Below are 14,905 nucleotides of genomic sequence, written 5' to 3' on the forward strand. Positions count from 1 at the left end.
CAACATGACAACAACAAAGATGACACTGGTTGACTGGCTGGACGACTTGTGCGTGCGATTCATCGTCAACCTGCCCAACGAAGAGCTGCAGTCGGTCGAGCGAATATGTTTCCAGATCGAGGAGGCGCAATGGTTCTACGAAGACTTCATCCGTCCGCTGGACCCCCACCGCCTGCCGTCGATGCACCTGCGCCGGTTCTCGCAGCTCATGTTCCAGCACTGCCCGCTTTTCTCTGCCTACTCGGAGGAGCTTCACCAACAGGCGTATGAGCAGTTTCTGGCATACAAGACACGTGTGCCTGTGCGTGGTGTGATTATGCTGAACCAGGAAATGTCGCATGCGGTGCTGGTCAAGGGATGGAAGAAGGGCGCCAAGTGGAGCTTTCCCAGGGGCAAGATCAACAACCAGGAAAGCGATCTGGACTGTGCAGTGCGAGAGGCGTACGAGGAGACAGGCTACGACCTGAGAGAGGCGGACTTGGTCTTGCCAGACGAGCAGATGAAGAAGATTACCGTCACGATGCGTGAGCAGAGCATGATGCTGTATGTCTTCCGCGGGGTACCCATGGACACGTATTTCGAACCACGAACAAGGAAGGAGATTTCGAAGATTGACTGGTATAAGCTGACGGATCTGCCCACTTTACGGCGAAAGAACCAGCTCCAGCAGCAGGTACCTGGGCAAGATCTAATCAAGGAGAGCAGCTTCTACATGGTAGCGCCGTTCCTGGGGCCCCTGAGGTCGTGGATCAAGCAGCAACAGAAGACAGACAGGCAGAGGCCTCCAGCTGGCGCACCTCTGCCGCCAGCTGCATATGATGTTCTATCAGACCCCGAGGATCCCCAGGCTGAGCTGTACGAGACCCCAGCTGACGAGGTCGCCTATCGCCAGGAGGCTCCACAGGTCGACAACCTCGCTGGTCTTATTGCTCAACTCGGCCATCGTTCAAGCGACACACTACCCGAAGTATCTACTCCATCTCAAGTCGACCCTGCGGAGGCGCTCAAGAGGCTTTTGAGTGTGGGCTCACCCACCCAACAAGCACCACAGGTGAATCCGCTCTTGGCCATTCTACAGGGGAAACAACAGCATGGAGGCCCGCAGATGGCCATGGGACCACGGACACCATTCGAACAAATCATGTCGCCGCCAACGCAGCCTCAAAGCCCACACGGCCAGCACCAACCACGTCAGCCTCAGTTCGCCAATATGCCGCCTCCCCCGCCGTTCTCTTTCTCGCCGAACCAAGGACCCTCATTTCATGGACCTCCACCTCAGCAACCGTACAATGGCATGCCTGAGCACATGGCACGTCAATTCATGCCACCACCACAACCTCCTCACCAACAGCACCACCCTGCCTTCACGAACCATCCACCGACCATGCAGCAAGCGTTCAATCACCAACATCCCCGATCATTCCAGCCGAACGGTGATGCCGACTCTCATTTTGCTGCTGGGCACGGGCGGCCTAGCATACCACCCGCATCTGGCCTGCCAACGCCAAAGCTCAACTCACACGCTCTTAGCCTGCTGAACTCATTCAGACCCAATGACGATCAGCCGGCGGTTCCCCTTATACAGCAGGTCCCGCAAACTACACCTAGGATGCAACAGCCCCTGCCCCAATATCCACCACACAACCTCGTATCACCACCGTATGCGGCAAGCCCGCCTCAATATCAATCACCCGCTCTCAGTACTAGCGTCCCGCCTGCGCAGCCAAGGGCAAGGACCACTCATCAGAACTCATTGTTGACCCTGTTCCAAGACGCCTCGCCCATGGTATCTCCGGAACCAGCCGAGCTCTCTGCGTACCCTAGGACCCCCGGATACGTTAGCGCGAAACCCGTACCCCAAGCTCCCACGGCACACCAAGCTAATCTTCTCGGAGCTTTTGGTGTTCAGCCAAAAGCTAGAAGTCCTAGTATCACTTCAGCTACTGTCAGTGGGCCTGTCAATGCTCCTGATTTTAAGACCATCAAACGCAATGTACATCCACACAATAGCTCAAGTGGGCCATCACCAGTCGCACAGGTCGCACAGAAGCCCTTCGTTCCCCAGCAGATTCTCAAACGTGAAGCCACTGGTCCAGGGTCGCGACGTCCTTCAGGTCCTACTGTCACCTCGCGCAACGGCACCCCGCAAGGCTCACTAAAGGCACCTACGCCCACGGTTACCGCGTTCAAGCCACAAATCCTGAAGCGTCCTCAGCAGCAAACTGCCCACGCACAAGGCCTTCTCGACATGTTCAAGGCACCATCCCCGCAGCCGCAGTCGCTACCACAACCACCACCCACCCACTCTCCCGCCCCTCCACCTTCTTCCAACACCCCCGTCGACCAAAAGTCCACTCTCCTTGCTCTCTTCGGCAAGCCATCACCCAGCCCGGTCCCTTCCATACCGACCGCACGTACTCCCGCTCCTACATCAAACCCCACCTTGCCCGGCATCGTCAGCCCCGTCAGTCCGCTCCCCGAGAAGGAAAGCCAGGCTGCTAGCCCCGGGGACTTTGCATCCAGGAGCAGGATCTCCAGTATCGGCGAGTCTGTGTCCATGCCCAGTATCGTTATTCCGCCCGTGGCGGAAGGTGCGAATCTTGGTATGGGCGGACTGTCAGCGCAAGCCAAGCAGAGTGTTGACGGGAGGAGTCCGGTGGATAAGAGTTTCCTGCTGGGGTTCTTGGAGGATGTTGCGAGGAAGGCGAGGTGAGGTGGTGTGTGGTATGGAGTACCTTGGCGTCTGGGCTTTTGGGGAGTTTGTACATGGCTTGGGGCGTTGGGTGGGTTGATTGGGTTGGAGTGGTTATTTATATGGAAGGAGAGGAAAGGAAAGGAAAAGCAAGGGGAATGGAAAGTCTTTTCCTAAATCATGATCTGTGGGGTCACTTTTATCTTACGAACAAGTCTTGACGAGTAAGAGTGTACAGGCTTCTGTAAATGAGCGGGTGTGAGGATTTTGAGTGGTCATAAGGTAGGGTGTGATTGTGCAGCCAGATACTTACATCGAGCTCGAGATCACACCAATCCAGTCTCGAGCAAAGCACTGTCTAATCTTCCTATCATGGGATTGACCGACCTCGCTCCTGCCCGTTTGTCGTGGACCCGTCCGTGCTCCTTCCTTCTCTTAGAAAATCCACCTTCACCATCGGCCACATCGTTTGACCGTTTGCCGCACATATACCTCGTACCCCTCCCTGCGTTTGCTCTCTCACGATACTCCTCGGCGGTCTGAACTCGAAAGTCATACATAAAGCCCTCTTGTGTCACTCTGCCAGTCTCACTCATCCCGCACCACTGATCAGTCAGTGACATATATCCACTCACCACCACAAGCCTCAACAACACAACCACCATGAAGCTCCTCTCCCTCCTCTCTCTCGCCACTCTGGCAGCAGCCGTCGCCCTCCCCGACACCCCCGACCTCGCCCTCAAGCCCACCAAAACCGTCGTCCTCTCCCCCACCGTCCTCATCCCAGCCCCCGCATCCAACGCCCCCGCAGCCGAAACCTCCATCCTCCCCTTCCACCTCCAGCTAACCGAGTACTGCGAGAACGGCGCCCGCAAGGCACGCGGTCAGTACAGCAACGGGCCCGTTGCCAACTTCGCCCTGCCCCCGGGCCAGATCAACGCCATCGCTCACGGGGTCGGAGGGTTCCCGCCGCTCAACATCGGCCCGTTTGAGTATGGCGCGTCGAAGGTGCGGTTCGAGTATCGGGGCTGCGTGTGGTTTGACGATGAGACGTGGAAGAGTTGTGGGGAGTGTAGGGCCGGGTTGTGGTCTGGTGGGGCGTTGAATTGCGCGGGTGGGGGAGCGTCGAGGGTAAGTTTATGTTATTGTTGTGAGTATATCGAGGGGAGATGCTGACATGTTGGTGCAGACTAAGAACATGGACTGCTCGTTCATCCTAGGCGTCAAGGGTGAGCAGGCAGCCACTGAATCCAGTCTCGAGCCCATCGTTCAGTCCATCGCCGCTCGCCAGCTCCCTGAGTCCGAAATCGAACTCATACAGACAACTCCTGGACTCCGACCCTTCACCCTCCCCTCTACCCCCAACACCCCCACCGGCCCCAACATCACCCTCACCCAAACAACCCCCGCATCATCCATCCTAACCTTCTACTTCCGCATATCAGAAGCCTGCAACACCGCCCACCACTGGAGCGCAACCGGCGTGCTCATCAGCGGCAGCGGCGGATACTTCGTCTAGCTGCACACCAACATCTACCTCGCCATCCCCATCACAGGCGCCGGACACGCCCCCCTGGAGGCGAGATTCAACATCCAGCAGTCCAAGGTGGAGTTCTACTACAAGGGCTGCCGCTGGAATAGCGAGAGCCCGTGGACACAGTGTGGGGAGTGCAGAGCGGGCCAGTGGTCGAGGCCACCTGTTGATTGTGCGCAGGGCCCGGCTGTGAGGGTGAGTTTGCTCCTTGAGTTTTGTGGATTGTGGCTGACAAGTGTAGATGAAGGAAATGAACTGCTCGTTCATTTTGGATGAGGCGACTTAAGTGTTGTCGATATCTGCATCATCCTTGTTTCGATATGTGGTGATGCCTGTGGTGGTATCGTATCGTATCGGAGGATATGCAGATGGAATGCATCTCGATGAATGCTGTATGGACTTCATGCTCAAGATTGCAGAAGTGGGCGATACATGGTCCTTGCGATACACAACATGTAGCAGTGAGGTGAAACCATACCAATAGGTATGGATGGTATGGCCTCAATATGAAATTCACTCACACTATCAACATGTTCACCACCATCAAGAAAACACTCCCCATGAACAACATGAATATATTGCATACTCACTACAAACAAGCCTACAGCTAAAAAGACAGAAGAAAAAGGGTATCGCTCAACCTCCACCACCGCCCCAAATGCCTCGACCATCACTCCCCCTAAACAAACAACCTAATCAACAACAACGCCCTTCCCCATAACCTCCCGCGTAAATCCATCTTCCCCCTCCCCGTCCTCACCCAGCACAGCCCTACGCTCAGGTTTATGAATGCGCACCAGCCACATAAAGTAATCCTCCAGCGGCAGAAGATTCAACAGCACCTTATTCCCCGTCCAAGCGAGCCCGCACACCACCGCCCCAGCCACAGCATCGAGCAGGAAGTGATTAGCCGTGGCTACAATCGCAATCAAAATGATAGTCGGATACGCAATGCCGACAGCCAAACACGCCATGCGCCTCGCACTCGGGATCCTCAGGCGCAAACTGCGCGTCACGAATACGCTGCGGGAGCGCTGGTGCTGTGGCGCGAGCGGGATGGAGCATATTGTCAAGCCGATGAGGAGGGAGTAGCCGAAGTGCAGGGACGGCATGGCGGCGTACTGGTTGCAGAATCTATTCTGCGTCCAGACGCTACTTTCGCCTTCTGCGCCATGTACTGTGTCCACGAAGCCGTAGCTGCGCGCTTCTTTTCCGACGGCGCCGGGGACGTCGCGGTCTGAGAGGAGGCGCGGGGGCATGCAGGGCCAGAGCGTGAAGACGATGAAGGCGAGGAGGTTGCAGACGGCCATTGTGCGGCGGCGGGCGGCGTAGAGTTTTGGGCCGGCGGGCGGGCTGGATGTTTCGCGGTTGTGTAGGGGCAGGTCGATGCGGGTCGGTGTTGTGGTGTAGTAGAAGAGGACGATGAGGAAGAGGATGGTGCCGGGGATGTGGATGAAGGAGTAGACGCGATTTGTCCAGTGGAGCAGTGTGGGGTGCTGGAGGAACCAGTGTTGTACGGACAGCTCGTGGAAGATGTGCAGGCGTTGTTCGAGGTGGATGAGTTGGAGGGCGTGGCGGCGCGCGACGTTGACGGTGCCTTCAACCATTGTTACGGCGGTGAATGCACGACCTAGTTGGTAGACCTGTTGTATTGTCAGTGACCGCGTCGTTGAGTGGAGGTAGATATGGGGCTGTAGTCTTGCGTACCCAGTATATCAAGAACCAATACCAAGCTTCCACAAAGAACGGGAATTTCTGCAACAGCCTACTCAGGAAATAGTCTTGGAATCTTTTCGTGTTCGGCGACACGACTTCTTTCCTCTGTCCCAGGAACCGTATTTCGCGTTTCCGCCATTTTGGTACATCGTCGACGTTGCTTAGTAGTGACGCGCTCGAACTCGACGAAGGAGATGAACGCCCCGAATCAGAGGAACCTGGCGATGAGGAACGTGGAGAAGACGCATGGCCTCTTTGACGGCCAAACAGTCGGTACTCTGTGTTTCGATTCACCCATGTGCCTCCGAAGAGTAATGTAGCCACCACAAGCGGCTCTATCGCAGCGCCCAAGCCCATGACGACAACTTGAAGAGTCGAACGCGGTAGTACGATGAAAGGGTGTACAGAACGGAGACGATGCGAGGTTGGCTACAAAAAGACAAGTTTGCACCGCCGTACAAATTCCTTGGGCCTCGTACAGATGTTGTAGGGTAGTACGCGGAAAGGTAATGGGACCAGGGTAGCTGTCAGCCTGACGAATCAACGGTATGACGCGCACAAATAGACACACAGAGAGCCGACGTCCTCGAGCAAACTAGAAACTGTAAGTCGAAAGGGTATTGTAGCGATGACAAGCAGAAGAGGACAGGAGAACAGGAAGAAAAGCACGCAAGACAAGGAAACTTTTGTTCATAATCAAGCAAAAGTAGCGCCACCGCCAGGCACAGTCAGCGGACGTCCAACAGGGCGCGAACAAGCAGGTGCCCGGCAGTCCGGCAGACGGACGAAACTGCTTGGTGTGATGTTATTTGTCGAAGCGAGAGCGAGTCACCACTGGTCGCGTGGTCGCGTGGTTGTTTTTTCGTTGCGTCATAGTGTAGTCGTGGATAACCTTGTTCGCATCACCACGACGGCAAAAAGACTAAGATACGGGCGGTAGATGACTGGAAGACGTTGCTTTGTTGTCTGACTGCGTCTGCACTGGCGATCCCATTCGACGTCTGCTGCGGGATACAGGTCGTGTCGTAAAGCAGGGTGTGTGACCCTTGCTTCAGATCTTCCAGTGGGGTTTGGCGTCCGCCAGCTTCCGCACAGGCCTGTTTGTCAGACTCGGCAATCGGATTCAACGGGGTCCGTAAGGCTCCGTCCCGCATACATCAATCCATGGATCTTGTCATGAATGGCGTGAGAGCTTTGCCTGCAAGCGATGCGTGCGGCTTTCTCGAATAGAATGCAGCATAAGCATGGCTGATCTTTTGTAGCCAAGCCCCGATGGCTGCTGACGTTGGCCCAACATGTGTTTGTTGGCAGAATCCAAATACCTTGGGTTTTAGAGTACCCTGAACTGCGAATCAGGTTATTGATCATCGCAACAGTCGTCTTCTATTCGTCGAGCCCCTCACAGATATACCCCTGCTCTCTTGATACGTTATCACTCACTCACGCAGCCAAGACGCTCAGAATCATGCTGGAAATAATAGATTATGCTAAGGTTCCTGGACCTATCCTGAGCATTAGTACATTGGCTTATCCAGATAAGCAAACACTCGGCGCTTCACCATCAAGCCACCCGCAATGATACAAAGTAAAAATCAAACTGCAATGAATGCGCCATCCAGCTAGCATTGCCAGGTAACAAACGCCGCAAGGGAAAACCTGGAAGACCAACGCCAGCTATGCACGCTCGAAACAGTGTGATTACCCGCTAATGGGAGGATGCTGTGACCCCAACGCCTCGCTGTAGAACCAAAGAAAGTTGAAAGCTAGCACAATCAGCGCAATGAACAAAATGAAAATATACAGTGAACATATGAAATGAGGAAGGTAGGTCACCAAACCAGTGGGTGTTGTTTTTTGGTTGCCCTGGAGCCTGTTTGATCCGATCTCAACACGCAACGCTCGTGAACGGGGCGCTTTCTTGTAGATCCTCGACCAGGGCGTCGACGTTGTTTAGGTATTTTCCTAGCATATACTGCTTTTCTTCTTGCGTGCGAGTGTTCTTCTTGTTCGCACCTCCACCATCCTCGCCGTTGGCAGTGCTGTTCCGCCGCTCGAAGGCATTTGCCAACTTGCTTGGACTCCGGTGACCTACAACTGGTGATTCTGGCATGAGGTAGAAGTACAGGAATTCTAGTAGCTTGACTTTCACGCTCTGTGTTGTCTCTTCGTCCTTGAACAAGCTCGTTACTGTGAGCAGGCCGTCCATATGCTCGAATGTGCGTGTGTTCTGTGGTGTCGCGAGAAGTGCAGTGACGAGGACCAGAAGAGCTTGCGACTGGATGGCCGGGCAATTGTAGGGATCGAGGAGATCGAGGAGGACGTTCATGTAGACTTCGCGGCCAAATATGATGCGCGATGGCGGGTGCAGTAGAAGCAGGCCTTGTAGGTTCGATAGCGATGAGAGGATAAGAATGTCATTCTGGCCGTCTGCATGTGGTTGTTAGCTTTGGCGCACTTGGTTCCAGTGGTATATATACCCTTACTGCTCCCCATACCAAGCAATCGATCGAGACAGTCGGCTACGCGCGTGGAGACTGTGATACACGTCAGCTTGTGCTTTGCAGCATACTCCTGACGGAATGCTTACCATTCCACTCGAAGCCCTCCTGCAACCTGAAGAACTCCCTGAAAGCTGGATCCTCGCCTAGTTGTCCCAGCTTCTTCGGTGTTGACTGCTGTTGCTCGCCTAGGTTGATGGCAGATGCGTTCCGACGATGACCTGGTGTTGATGGTTTCGACTTGCCGCTCGAGAGACATATCTGCGCGAGCATGCCCTCGATCTGACGGAGCCCCTTGCGTATCTTCTGCGTGTCCTTTGACGCGATGTTGTCAAAGGCGTGAGAGAGTAACGCCTCCATCTCGTGTGGCGTTGGAATGTGATCGCGGTGGCGTACTGTATGCTCAGCTAGCAATATGTAATTGCAAATGGTGAATGTTGACGCGCAAGGTGTATCGAATGGAGATGGAGTTGAGTCGAAGTGCAGGAAGCGGCACGGTGAGACGGAAGAGTATGCAGCTAAGGAGTCGACAGTTGCGGAGAAGAGCTTATTTTGAGAGCCTGTGTGGATCGTGGGATATGACGCTGGGGAGCTTTCCCAACTTGGGCGTGCGGCTGTTTAGATAACAGTATCAGCGGCGGTTGCTAGGGGAGATGGGCTCCACATCTCCACATGGCTCCCATGTAGGGCCTTGGCATCGACAACTCATCGTTCCTCGACTACGCTTCCATGGCTTTCATGCCAATGTGCCAGGTACATCCAGATTCAACTCTCATTGCAATGACATTAGCTCAATTGCGACGGGCAACGGTTGCGTCCGCATGTGTCAGGGATAGCGTTCCATGTCAATTGCTTGAAGTGACGTCATGCATTCTCGCCTACCAGCGGTCCAATAGCCAGCGATAGATTCTCACTACTGAAAACGGCATCCTAGCCTGCTGTATCTTTATGAAAGAGAAACACGAGCAAGCTCCCGAGTCGATACGACGTGCAGCCTTCTCACCGGAAATGCGTGGGGTGATGTAGGCAGCCTCACAAGGCTGATCGCGCCCTCGTTGAATCTCTATCGTGGCGCAGTGAGCACATGAGAATCGGGGATCCTCAGTCCTGTCGCCATCTTTGCTGAAGTTTTGCTCAGCCTGCTCTCGCTCGATACTAGAACAAAGCTTCCCCCTTCCATTTCTCACAATCTCCCCTCTCCATATCATAGTGCGTCTTCTTCAACAATCAACTTGACTATCCGACCACATTAGCCGTGTGCCTCACTCCAAAGCACGTCTTCCACCGACTGCTTCAGCGCGAGAAACGTGCGGTTGTAAACAAACCATGGTACCAAATCCTGGCAGAGGTACTTATATCCTTTAAGGGTCCTTAAGCCGTCGGACTCTTATAAGTTCGTAGTTTCACACTGGCCTACAGTGCTCATTGGTATCGTCCGATTTGGCGCCATCATTGCACTCTTGTTTTACTGGTTTTTCGCAAACAAGCATTGGAATATAATCAAACGCAATGCCGAGCTCTATGATGGTATCTACAGTCGAACCGTCGTATCGGTGGAGAAGCTGGCTGAACTGGGGGTACGATAGCACGTTTCAAGTTAGGTTCGCAGGTTGTGATTAGGAGCTGGCAGCCTTCTCCCCGCAATAACCGCCTTCCAGTACTTGTCCGGAGCTAACAAGTGTTCAGGGTCGTGTGGCTTTGTTTTGGAATGTAGCAGTGTGGTAAGCCAATAATCGAGCACAGCAAAGCGTGGACATACAGTCTCAGTGACCTCCAACACTTTGCAAAATCATCTAAACACTTCGGACTGCCTCAATCTAACACTCTCTGAACGTCCTGGTGTCTTCGTATGTATAGCTAGGAAGTTTCGCTAACGGTCGCTGCTTGTCAGTATACCTACCTTCTGGTTCCTACCGCCACTCAATCTACCCTTCGCGGTTGGAGACACGGTCATTGCCGGCTATCTCATAGTGTTGTCGTCCTATCAAATAAACCTTTCGCCGAAGAGTAAAAGACAATGCTCTAATGTACATAACCTGCAACGGCCGCCTGGTGCAAATGAAAGCTTCTTCGAAGCTGCAGCAAGGCTTAACGATACGACGACAAGTGCACAAAGTATGTGTGAAGATTTCTTCGAAGAATGGGTATTTGGGGCGGCTGTGACGTAAGATCCTTGTCTATTCTATGCTACTAGGTCTTTACGCGTACTGACATGAACAGAGGTTTCTACGTTCTCGCGGCAGCCGTGAACATTCTAACCTTCCACCGTGCCATGCGAAAACTCAAAGGTCAAGGTATGACGTTACTAGACGCATACAAGCGACTGTTCATCTCGCTCGGGAACCAGTGTATGTGGTTATTGCGGTTCACCGGTATCCTTATCATTGGCTTGCTCTACATGATCCTCCAGTGCCTGTTCCGGTGTTTACCATTCTCTGTGAGATCAAGGGTACGCTTCGCAAGGCGTTCTGTTCTGAAGACCGGACTAGGACTGGAACAGAAGTCCGAGATGCAGATGACCGCACTCAAAAGAAAGTTTGGAGACCCGAAAAACTCTAGTGGCCGTTACCAGGACACCGAGGGAGTGCCATCGCCACTCGCAGACTTCTTGGGTATATATGACATGTTGATACTGGTCTCGGAAAACCTACACTACCGCGACATGATGAACCTGAGTCGCGTCTCGAAGAGCATCAGAGCGCGAGTTCTACCTACCAACGACTACGATCGACGTCTTAATATATTTCGAACATATACCTGCAACGACGGGGAGAAGACGAAATGTTGGTCCTGTCCAAACCAAACATGTATCGTAAGTTTTCACCAAGCACAACTTCTCACGCATCAGCTAACCGAGCCCACGATAGGGCTGCCAACAATACCCCCTAGTTGCACTCACAACCCTCTACCACCATCTCCAAAACTGCCGTCCATTCTGCACCCGTTGCTACAGAACGCAAACTCCAGGTCGATTCGACAAGAATCCCTACTGTCAGTGCGCACCTGCCCCTGCGCATCCAAATATCTTCCTCCGTATGGTAAACGGCAGTAGCTACTACCAAGCCAGGCAATCCCGCATTCCCAAATACGTGAGAGCAGTGTGTATGGACTGCCACGCATTTACAAGCGAGGAGCTGAGGGATAGAATGGAAAAGGAAACGAAACGCCTGGTTATGGAGGGCAGAAATAAAGACGGTGAGAAGTGGACGAGGTGCGCGGGGAGAGGGTGTGGGAAGGAACTAGGTATGGGTCCGAGGTGGTGGGTTTGTGAGGCGGATCCTTTTGGACAAGGCCAATGTGGGAAGGAGTGTTCCAGCTTGCTGCATAAGGGGTGGGGTAAGGGGTCGAAGGAGAAAGGAAAGGATGAGGTTGTGGTGGGGACAGAGGCTGTGTGATGGCGGGCTTGACTGTTAATGACTCTATCTCGTCCATTCTTGCATTGATCTGATGCAGTGTTTATCTATATTTATGTAGTCCCTTGCATGCTTCTTTCCTCACCTTTCTGCTGTTGTTTCTGTTCCTCTACTGATATTCTCCCGATCGCTTTCTCCGAACAATGTGTGAGCAACGGGTCAGACTCATAGAAATGGTTTGTAGTTGCCGTTTATGACGATGCTGACTGGGCAAAGAGTGTTTGGTCTTTATTCCCAACGTGTGTTTGCGTTGATTGATTTCGTGCGCAGCACAGCCAAACCAGTAAACAACACTCTCCGCACTGCAGAGTTGGATGAAACGATAAGTGGAGTACTTGCTCTTGCACGCTCAAACTATCCCAGAAGCAGAATTCAGTACTGTAAACCTGTCGTAGCCGTTCTTGGCAATATGCAGAGATCTGTTTTTAGTCGGACCATCCATCAAGAACCACTGCTTTATCTATCAAGTCAAGCGATTGCTGCTTTTGATTCAGACTCCGTTATTCCAATGACGCAACTCGCGACTGCTATCCGCGCTCGCCTTCCTCTCACTACGAGCAGCCTCAACTTGCACACAAGATCGCTCATTGCTTCCCCAAGACGTAGATATGAACAAGCCTCAAAACTACCATCTAAGCTTCCAAGACAAGCTCCTTGTCACTGCGCTTGTCATAGGAACATGTTTTCTCGTCCTAGGATCCGCATGGTTGTTTCAAGATTGCGGCATGCCCCCACCTAGTATGTTTACCCCATGACTTGCATCCAGTCTCGACTAAAGGATCACAGGAGTACGTGAACCCGCACACCCGATCTACAACAACTCCTCGGAGCGCCTTGCCTGGTTGAAAGCCTTTATTCGAGAGGTTGACAAAACCTCCTCCGATGAAAAGATCTCGCAGCTTGCCAGTATGACAAGCCCACACTCACGTTGTTTCACACTGACGTTAGACCAAGGTAATCTTTCCTTCCTTGCCGCGCAGACCGGGTTCTTCGGTTATAATCTGCTCATGCATCAACTGTATCTGGTCGTGGAGAAGCAGGCGGGCGACAAGTATCGCATGATTTTAGTCAATGATGAGAAGATCATTATGGAAGGAGACAAACGTAATCTAGCAAATCTGATGGATGGGTTCTACGATGTCGCCGCTATGGTTACGCATGACTATGTCGAAGGGATGTCTGTATATCTTCTCAAGAGGTAATGAAGAGCACATACTAAGTAAGTTTGGACACCATGGAAATGGCAACACGAGAAAGGTGATTCAGTGTTCGGATGGGACGTGATGTTCAGAGATCTTTGCGGGCTCACCAAGGAATGACTGTGTCGGCGCTACAGATACGACATGATCTGGAAAAGTTTGTAGAGATTATTCAAAGTGAATGAATTACAAATTATTACATTGGAACTACGCAGTAGTGCAACACACTTAGTACTCTACAACAGCGCAGCAACCAATCCAACAACAACCGCTCCGACACCCGCACCAAGCTTACCCGCTGCGCCAGTGTACTCTGGCATCGTCGCGGTACTAGTCGCAGTCGCGTTTCCTGACGTCGCATTCCCGCTCTCGACCATCTCAAAATTTGCACAAGTAATCCTCGTCGTGTTAGCCGAGTGCAGCACAAACCCCAGGCCGCCAAAGAATCCTGGGGTCCCCGCCTCAGTGCTCAAATACGCATCCACGAACTCCGTGTAGAAGGTGTTGGGCGTGGCAATCTTGCCACCATGTTTCCCCGCGAGGTCGCCCACTTGGCAGGTTTCTGGCGCAGAGGCGTCGCACATGATGTACTCGCCACGGTTCGTGGGATCCAAGTGTGAGAGCGTAGCTGTGCAGTTTCCGTTTGCCGGTACAGCCATAGTGTGGATGTGCCAGTTGAATGGACCATACGCGGCTTGGTCGGGAAGGTTGGTTATGTTGACGGTGAAGTGCACGCCGTCAGCTTGCCCGACGGCCTCAATGGTTCCCTGGACCATGGTGCCCACGAGCGGATCGAACATGCTGTCTGGGAGTGAGGCACGGTATGTTGCTGTGGGCTGGTTGGAGACTGCAGTTGCAGTGCCCAAGAGGCCTGTGTAGCCTGGCTGGGGAGGTACTGGTGAAATGATGGCTCCCTGGAGTGTGGGAATCCCAGTGAAGGGTGTTTGAGTGGGAAGTTGCGGAAGGACACCGGATTTCGTTGAATTGAGAAGCTGGGGTGGGGGAGGAGGTGCTTCTTGGACTTGCACCTCCTGTGCAGAGGCTAGGGCCAAGAAGCCCATGATTGGGAGGATGGTTCGCTGAAGCATCGTGAATAGCAGTTTTCGGTATGGAGTTGTTGAACTAGGGTATAGTCGAGAGAAGTTTGACAAAGATCAAGGCGAGTAATTCTATTGAGGGAGTCTAGTTTTTGTATGCATTTTGCGTACACCATCAATGACAGAGAGTTGCAAGGTTCTTTCCATCACATTGTCGTGACATCAACACTTGCTCAGATTAGTTCTCCAACATCCAACCGCAAGATTGTGAGCCTGTAGAGTCTCTCACGCCTTTCCAAGGCAGGAAATGCCGTCCCAATCACACAGTGCCATCTGACGTGGCGCGGCTAAATCGTGCCGTGCATGACAATCGCATGGCTTTGAGATGACCGAGATGCTGGGGTTAAAAAATCTGGGGAAACTGTGCCTGGCATAAGTGTGTGGACATGATACGTTGGAAATTGTGTGTACGTGTAAGTGACATCAACACATGTCGCATTGAGGCTTTTAGGCGAGTAGCGAGAGTAGTCATTCGAGGTCCGCGGCGATTGGAAATACTTTTTGACGCGTACAAGGATAGTATGGTAGAGATTGGTTACAATAGCGATGAACCTGTTGTTGTCGTTGACTTACTGCTGATGTTGATATCGCCACTTCGCACCGCCTACCTTTGACGTCATTTTCAAGGACACCATACCCTTACCATATTTGTCCTCATTACCCGTACTGTTTGGAATGTCAAACGGCTTGCATTCCTTAGCCCTTGATGTCGTTGTCCGCAAAGCAGGTGTCTTGAAAACTCGTCTTATACAAAAA

At 52.9% G+C, this 14,905-nt stretch overlaps 6 protein-coding genes across 6 annotated transcripts; 2 read left to right on the plus strand and 4 right to left on the minus strand.

Moving 5' to 3' along the window:
* Positions 1-4: 4 nt before the first annotated feature.
* Positions 5-2,713, plus strand: P153DRAFT_297490 (uncharacterized protein; the record flags this gene model as incomplete). The annotated part of the gene is made up of 1 exon (XM_033664160.1): positions 5-2,713. The coding sequence occupies one exon, from the start codon at positions 5-7 to the stop codon at positions 2,711-2,713; it is 2,709 nt and encodes a 902-aa protein (XP_033521021.1).
* A 1,394-nt stretch (positions 2,714-4,107) lies between these two features.
* On the minus strand, positions 4,108-4,775 carry P153DRAFT_369311 (uncharacterized protein). The gene has a single exon (XM_033668733.1). The coding sequence runs from the start codon at positions 4,491-4,493 to the stop codon at positions 4,134-4,136; it is 360 nt and encodes a 119-aa protein (XP_033521022.1). The 5' UTR covers positions 4,494-4,775; the 3' UTR covers positions 4,108-4,133.
* A 143-nt stretch (positions 4,776-4,918) lies between these two features.
* On the minus strand, positions 4,919-6,299 carry P153DRAFT_297400 (uncharacterized protein; the record flags this gene model as incomplete). The annotated part of the gene is made up of 2 exons (XM_033664155.1): positions 4,919-5,869; positions 5,934-6,299. The coding sequence occupies 2 exons, from the start codon at positions 6,297-6,299 to the stop codon at positions 4,919-4,921; spliced, it is 1,317 nt and encodes a 438-aa protein (XP_033521023.1).
* Positions 6,300-7,408: 1,109 nt separating this feature from the next.
* Positions 7,409-9,041, minus strand: P153DRAFT_369313 (cell division control protein 14). The gene is made up of 3 exons (XM_033668734.1): positions 8,530-9,041; positions 8,420-8,476; positions 7,409-8,369 (listed from the first exon to the last, which is right to left on the minus strand). Exons 1-3 carry the CDS (start codon positions 8,798-8,800, stop codon positions 7,828-7,830), a joined length of 870 nt encoding a protein of 289 aa, XP_033521024.1. The 5' UTR covers positions 8,801-9,041; the 3' UTR covers positions 7,409-7,827.
* Positions 9,042-9,427: 386 nt separating this feature from the next.
* On the plus strand, positions 9,428-11,978 carry P153DRAFT_81620 (uncharacterized protein). Its single transcript, XM_033673421.1, has 6 exons — positions 9,428-9,788; positions 9,842-10,017; positions 10,127-10,161; positions 10,332-10,604; positions 10,661-11,252; positions 11,308-11,978. Exons 1-6 carry the CDS (start codon positions 9,767-9,769, stop codon positions 11,833-11,835), a joined length of 1,626 nt encoding a protein of 541 aa, XP_033521025.1. The 5' UTR covers positions 9,428-9,766; the 3' UTR covers positions 11,836-11,978.
* Positions 11,979-13,288: 1,310 nt separating this feature from the next.
* Positions 13,289-14,140, minus strand: P153DRAFT_297533 (uncharacterized protein; the record flags this gene model as incomplete). The annotated part of the gene is made up of 1 exon (XM_033664164.1): positions 13,289-14,140. The coding sequence occupies one exon, from the start codon at positions 14,138-14,140 to the stop codon at positions 13,289-13,291; it is 852 nt and encodes a 283-aa protein (XP_033521026.1).
* Positions 14,141-14,905: the final 765 nt, after the last annotated feature.

This window comes from Dothidotthia symphoricarpi (assembly GCF_010015815.1).
Source record: "Dothidotthia symphoricarpi CBS 119687 unplaced genomic scaffold P153scaffold_17, whole genome shotgun sequence".
NCBI classification, from domain to species: Eukaryota; Fungi; Ascomycota; class Dothideomycetes; order Pleosporales; family Dothidotthiaceae; genus Dothidotthia; species Dothidotthia symphoricarpi.

Excerpts from the sequence above, each read along its gene's own strand:
- P153DRAFT_369311 (XM_033668733.1), bottom strand. The coding sequence starts at position 4,493 with ATGAACGAGCAGTTCATTTCCTTCATCTACACTTGTCAGCCACAATCC.
- P153DRAFT_369313 (XM_033668734.1), bottom strand. The coding sequence starts at position 8,800 with ATGGAGGCGTTACTCTCTCACGCCTTTGACAACATCGCGTCAAAGGAC. Across the intron at positions 8,477-8,529 it reads GGAGGGCTTCGAGTGGAATG|TCTCCACGCGCGTAGCCGAC; the intron begins GTAAGCATTCCG and ends CGTGTATCACAG. Across the intron at positions 8,370-8,419 it reads TGGTATGGGGAGCAGTAAGG|ACGGCCAGAATGACATTCTT; the intron begins GTATATATACCA and ends AACCACATGCAG.
- P153DRAFT_81620 (XM_033673421.1), top strand. The coding sequence starts at position 9,767 with ATGGTACCAAATCCTGGCAGAG. Across the intron at positions 10,018-10,126 it reads AGAAGCTGGCTGAACTGGGG|GGTCGTGTGGCTTTGTTTTG; the intron begins GTACGATAGCAC and ends ACAAGTGTTCAG. Across the intron at positions 10,605-10,660 it reads GTATTTGGGGCGGCTGTGAC|AGGTTTCTACGTTCTCGCGG; the intron begins GTAAGATCCTTG and ends TGACATGAACAG.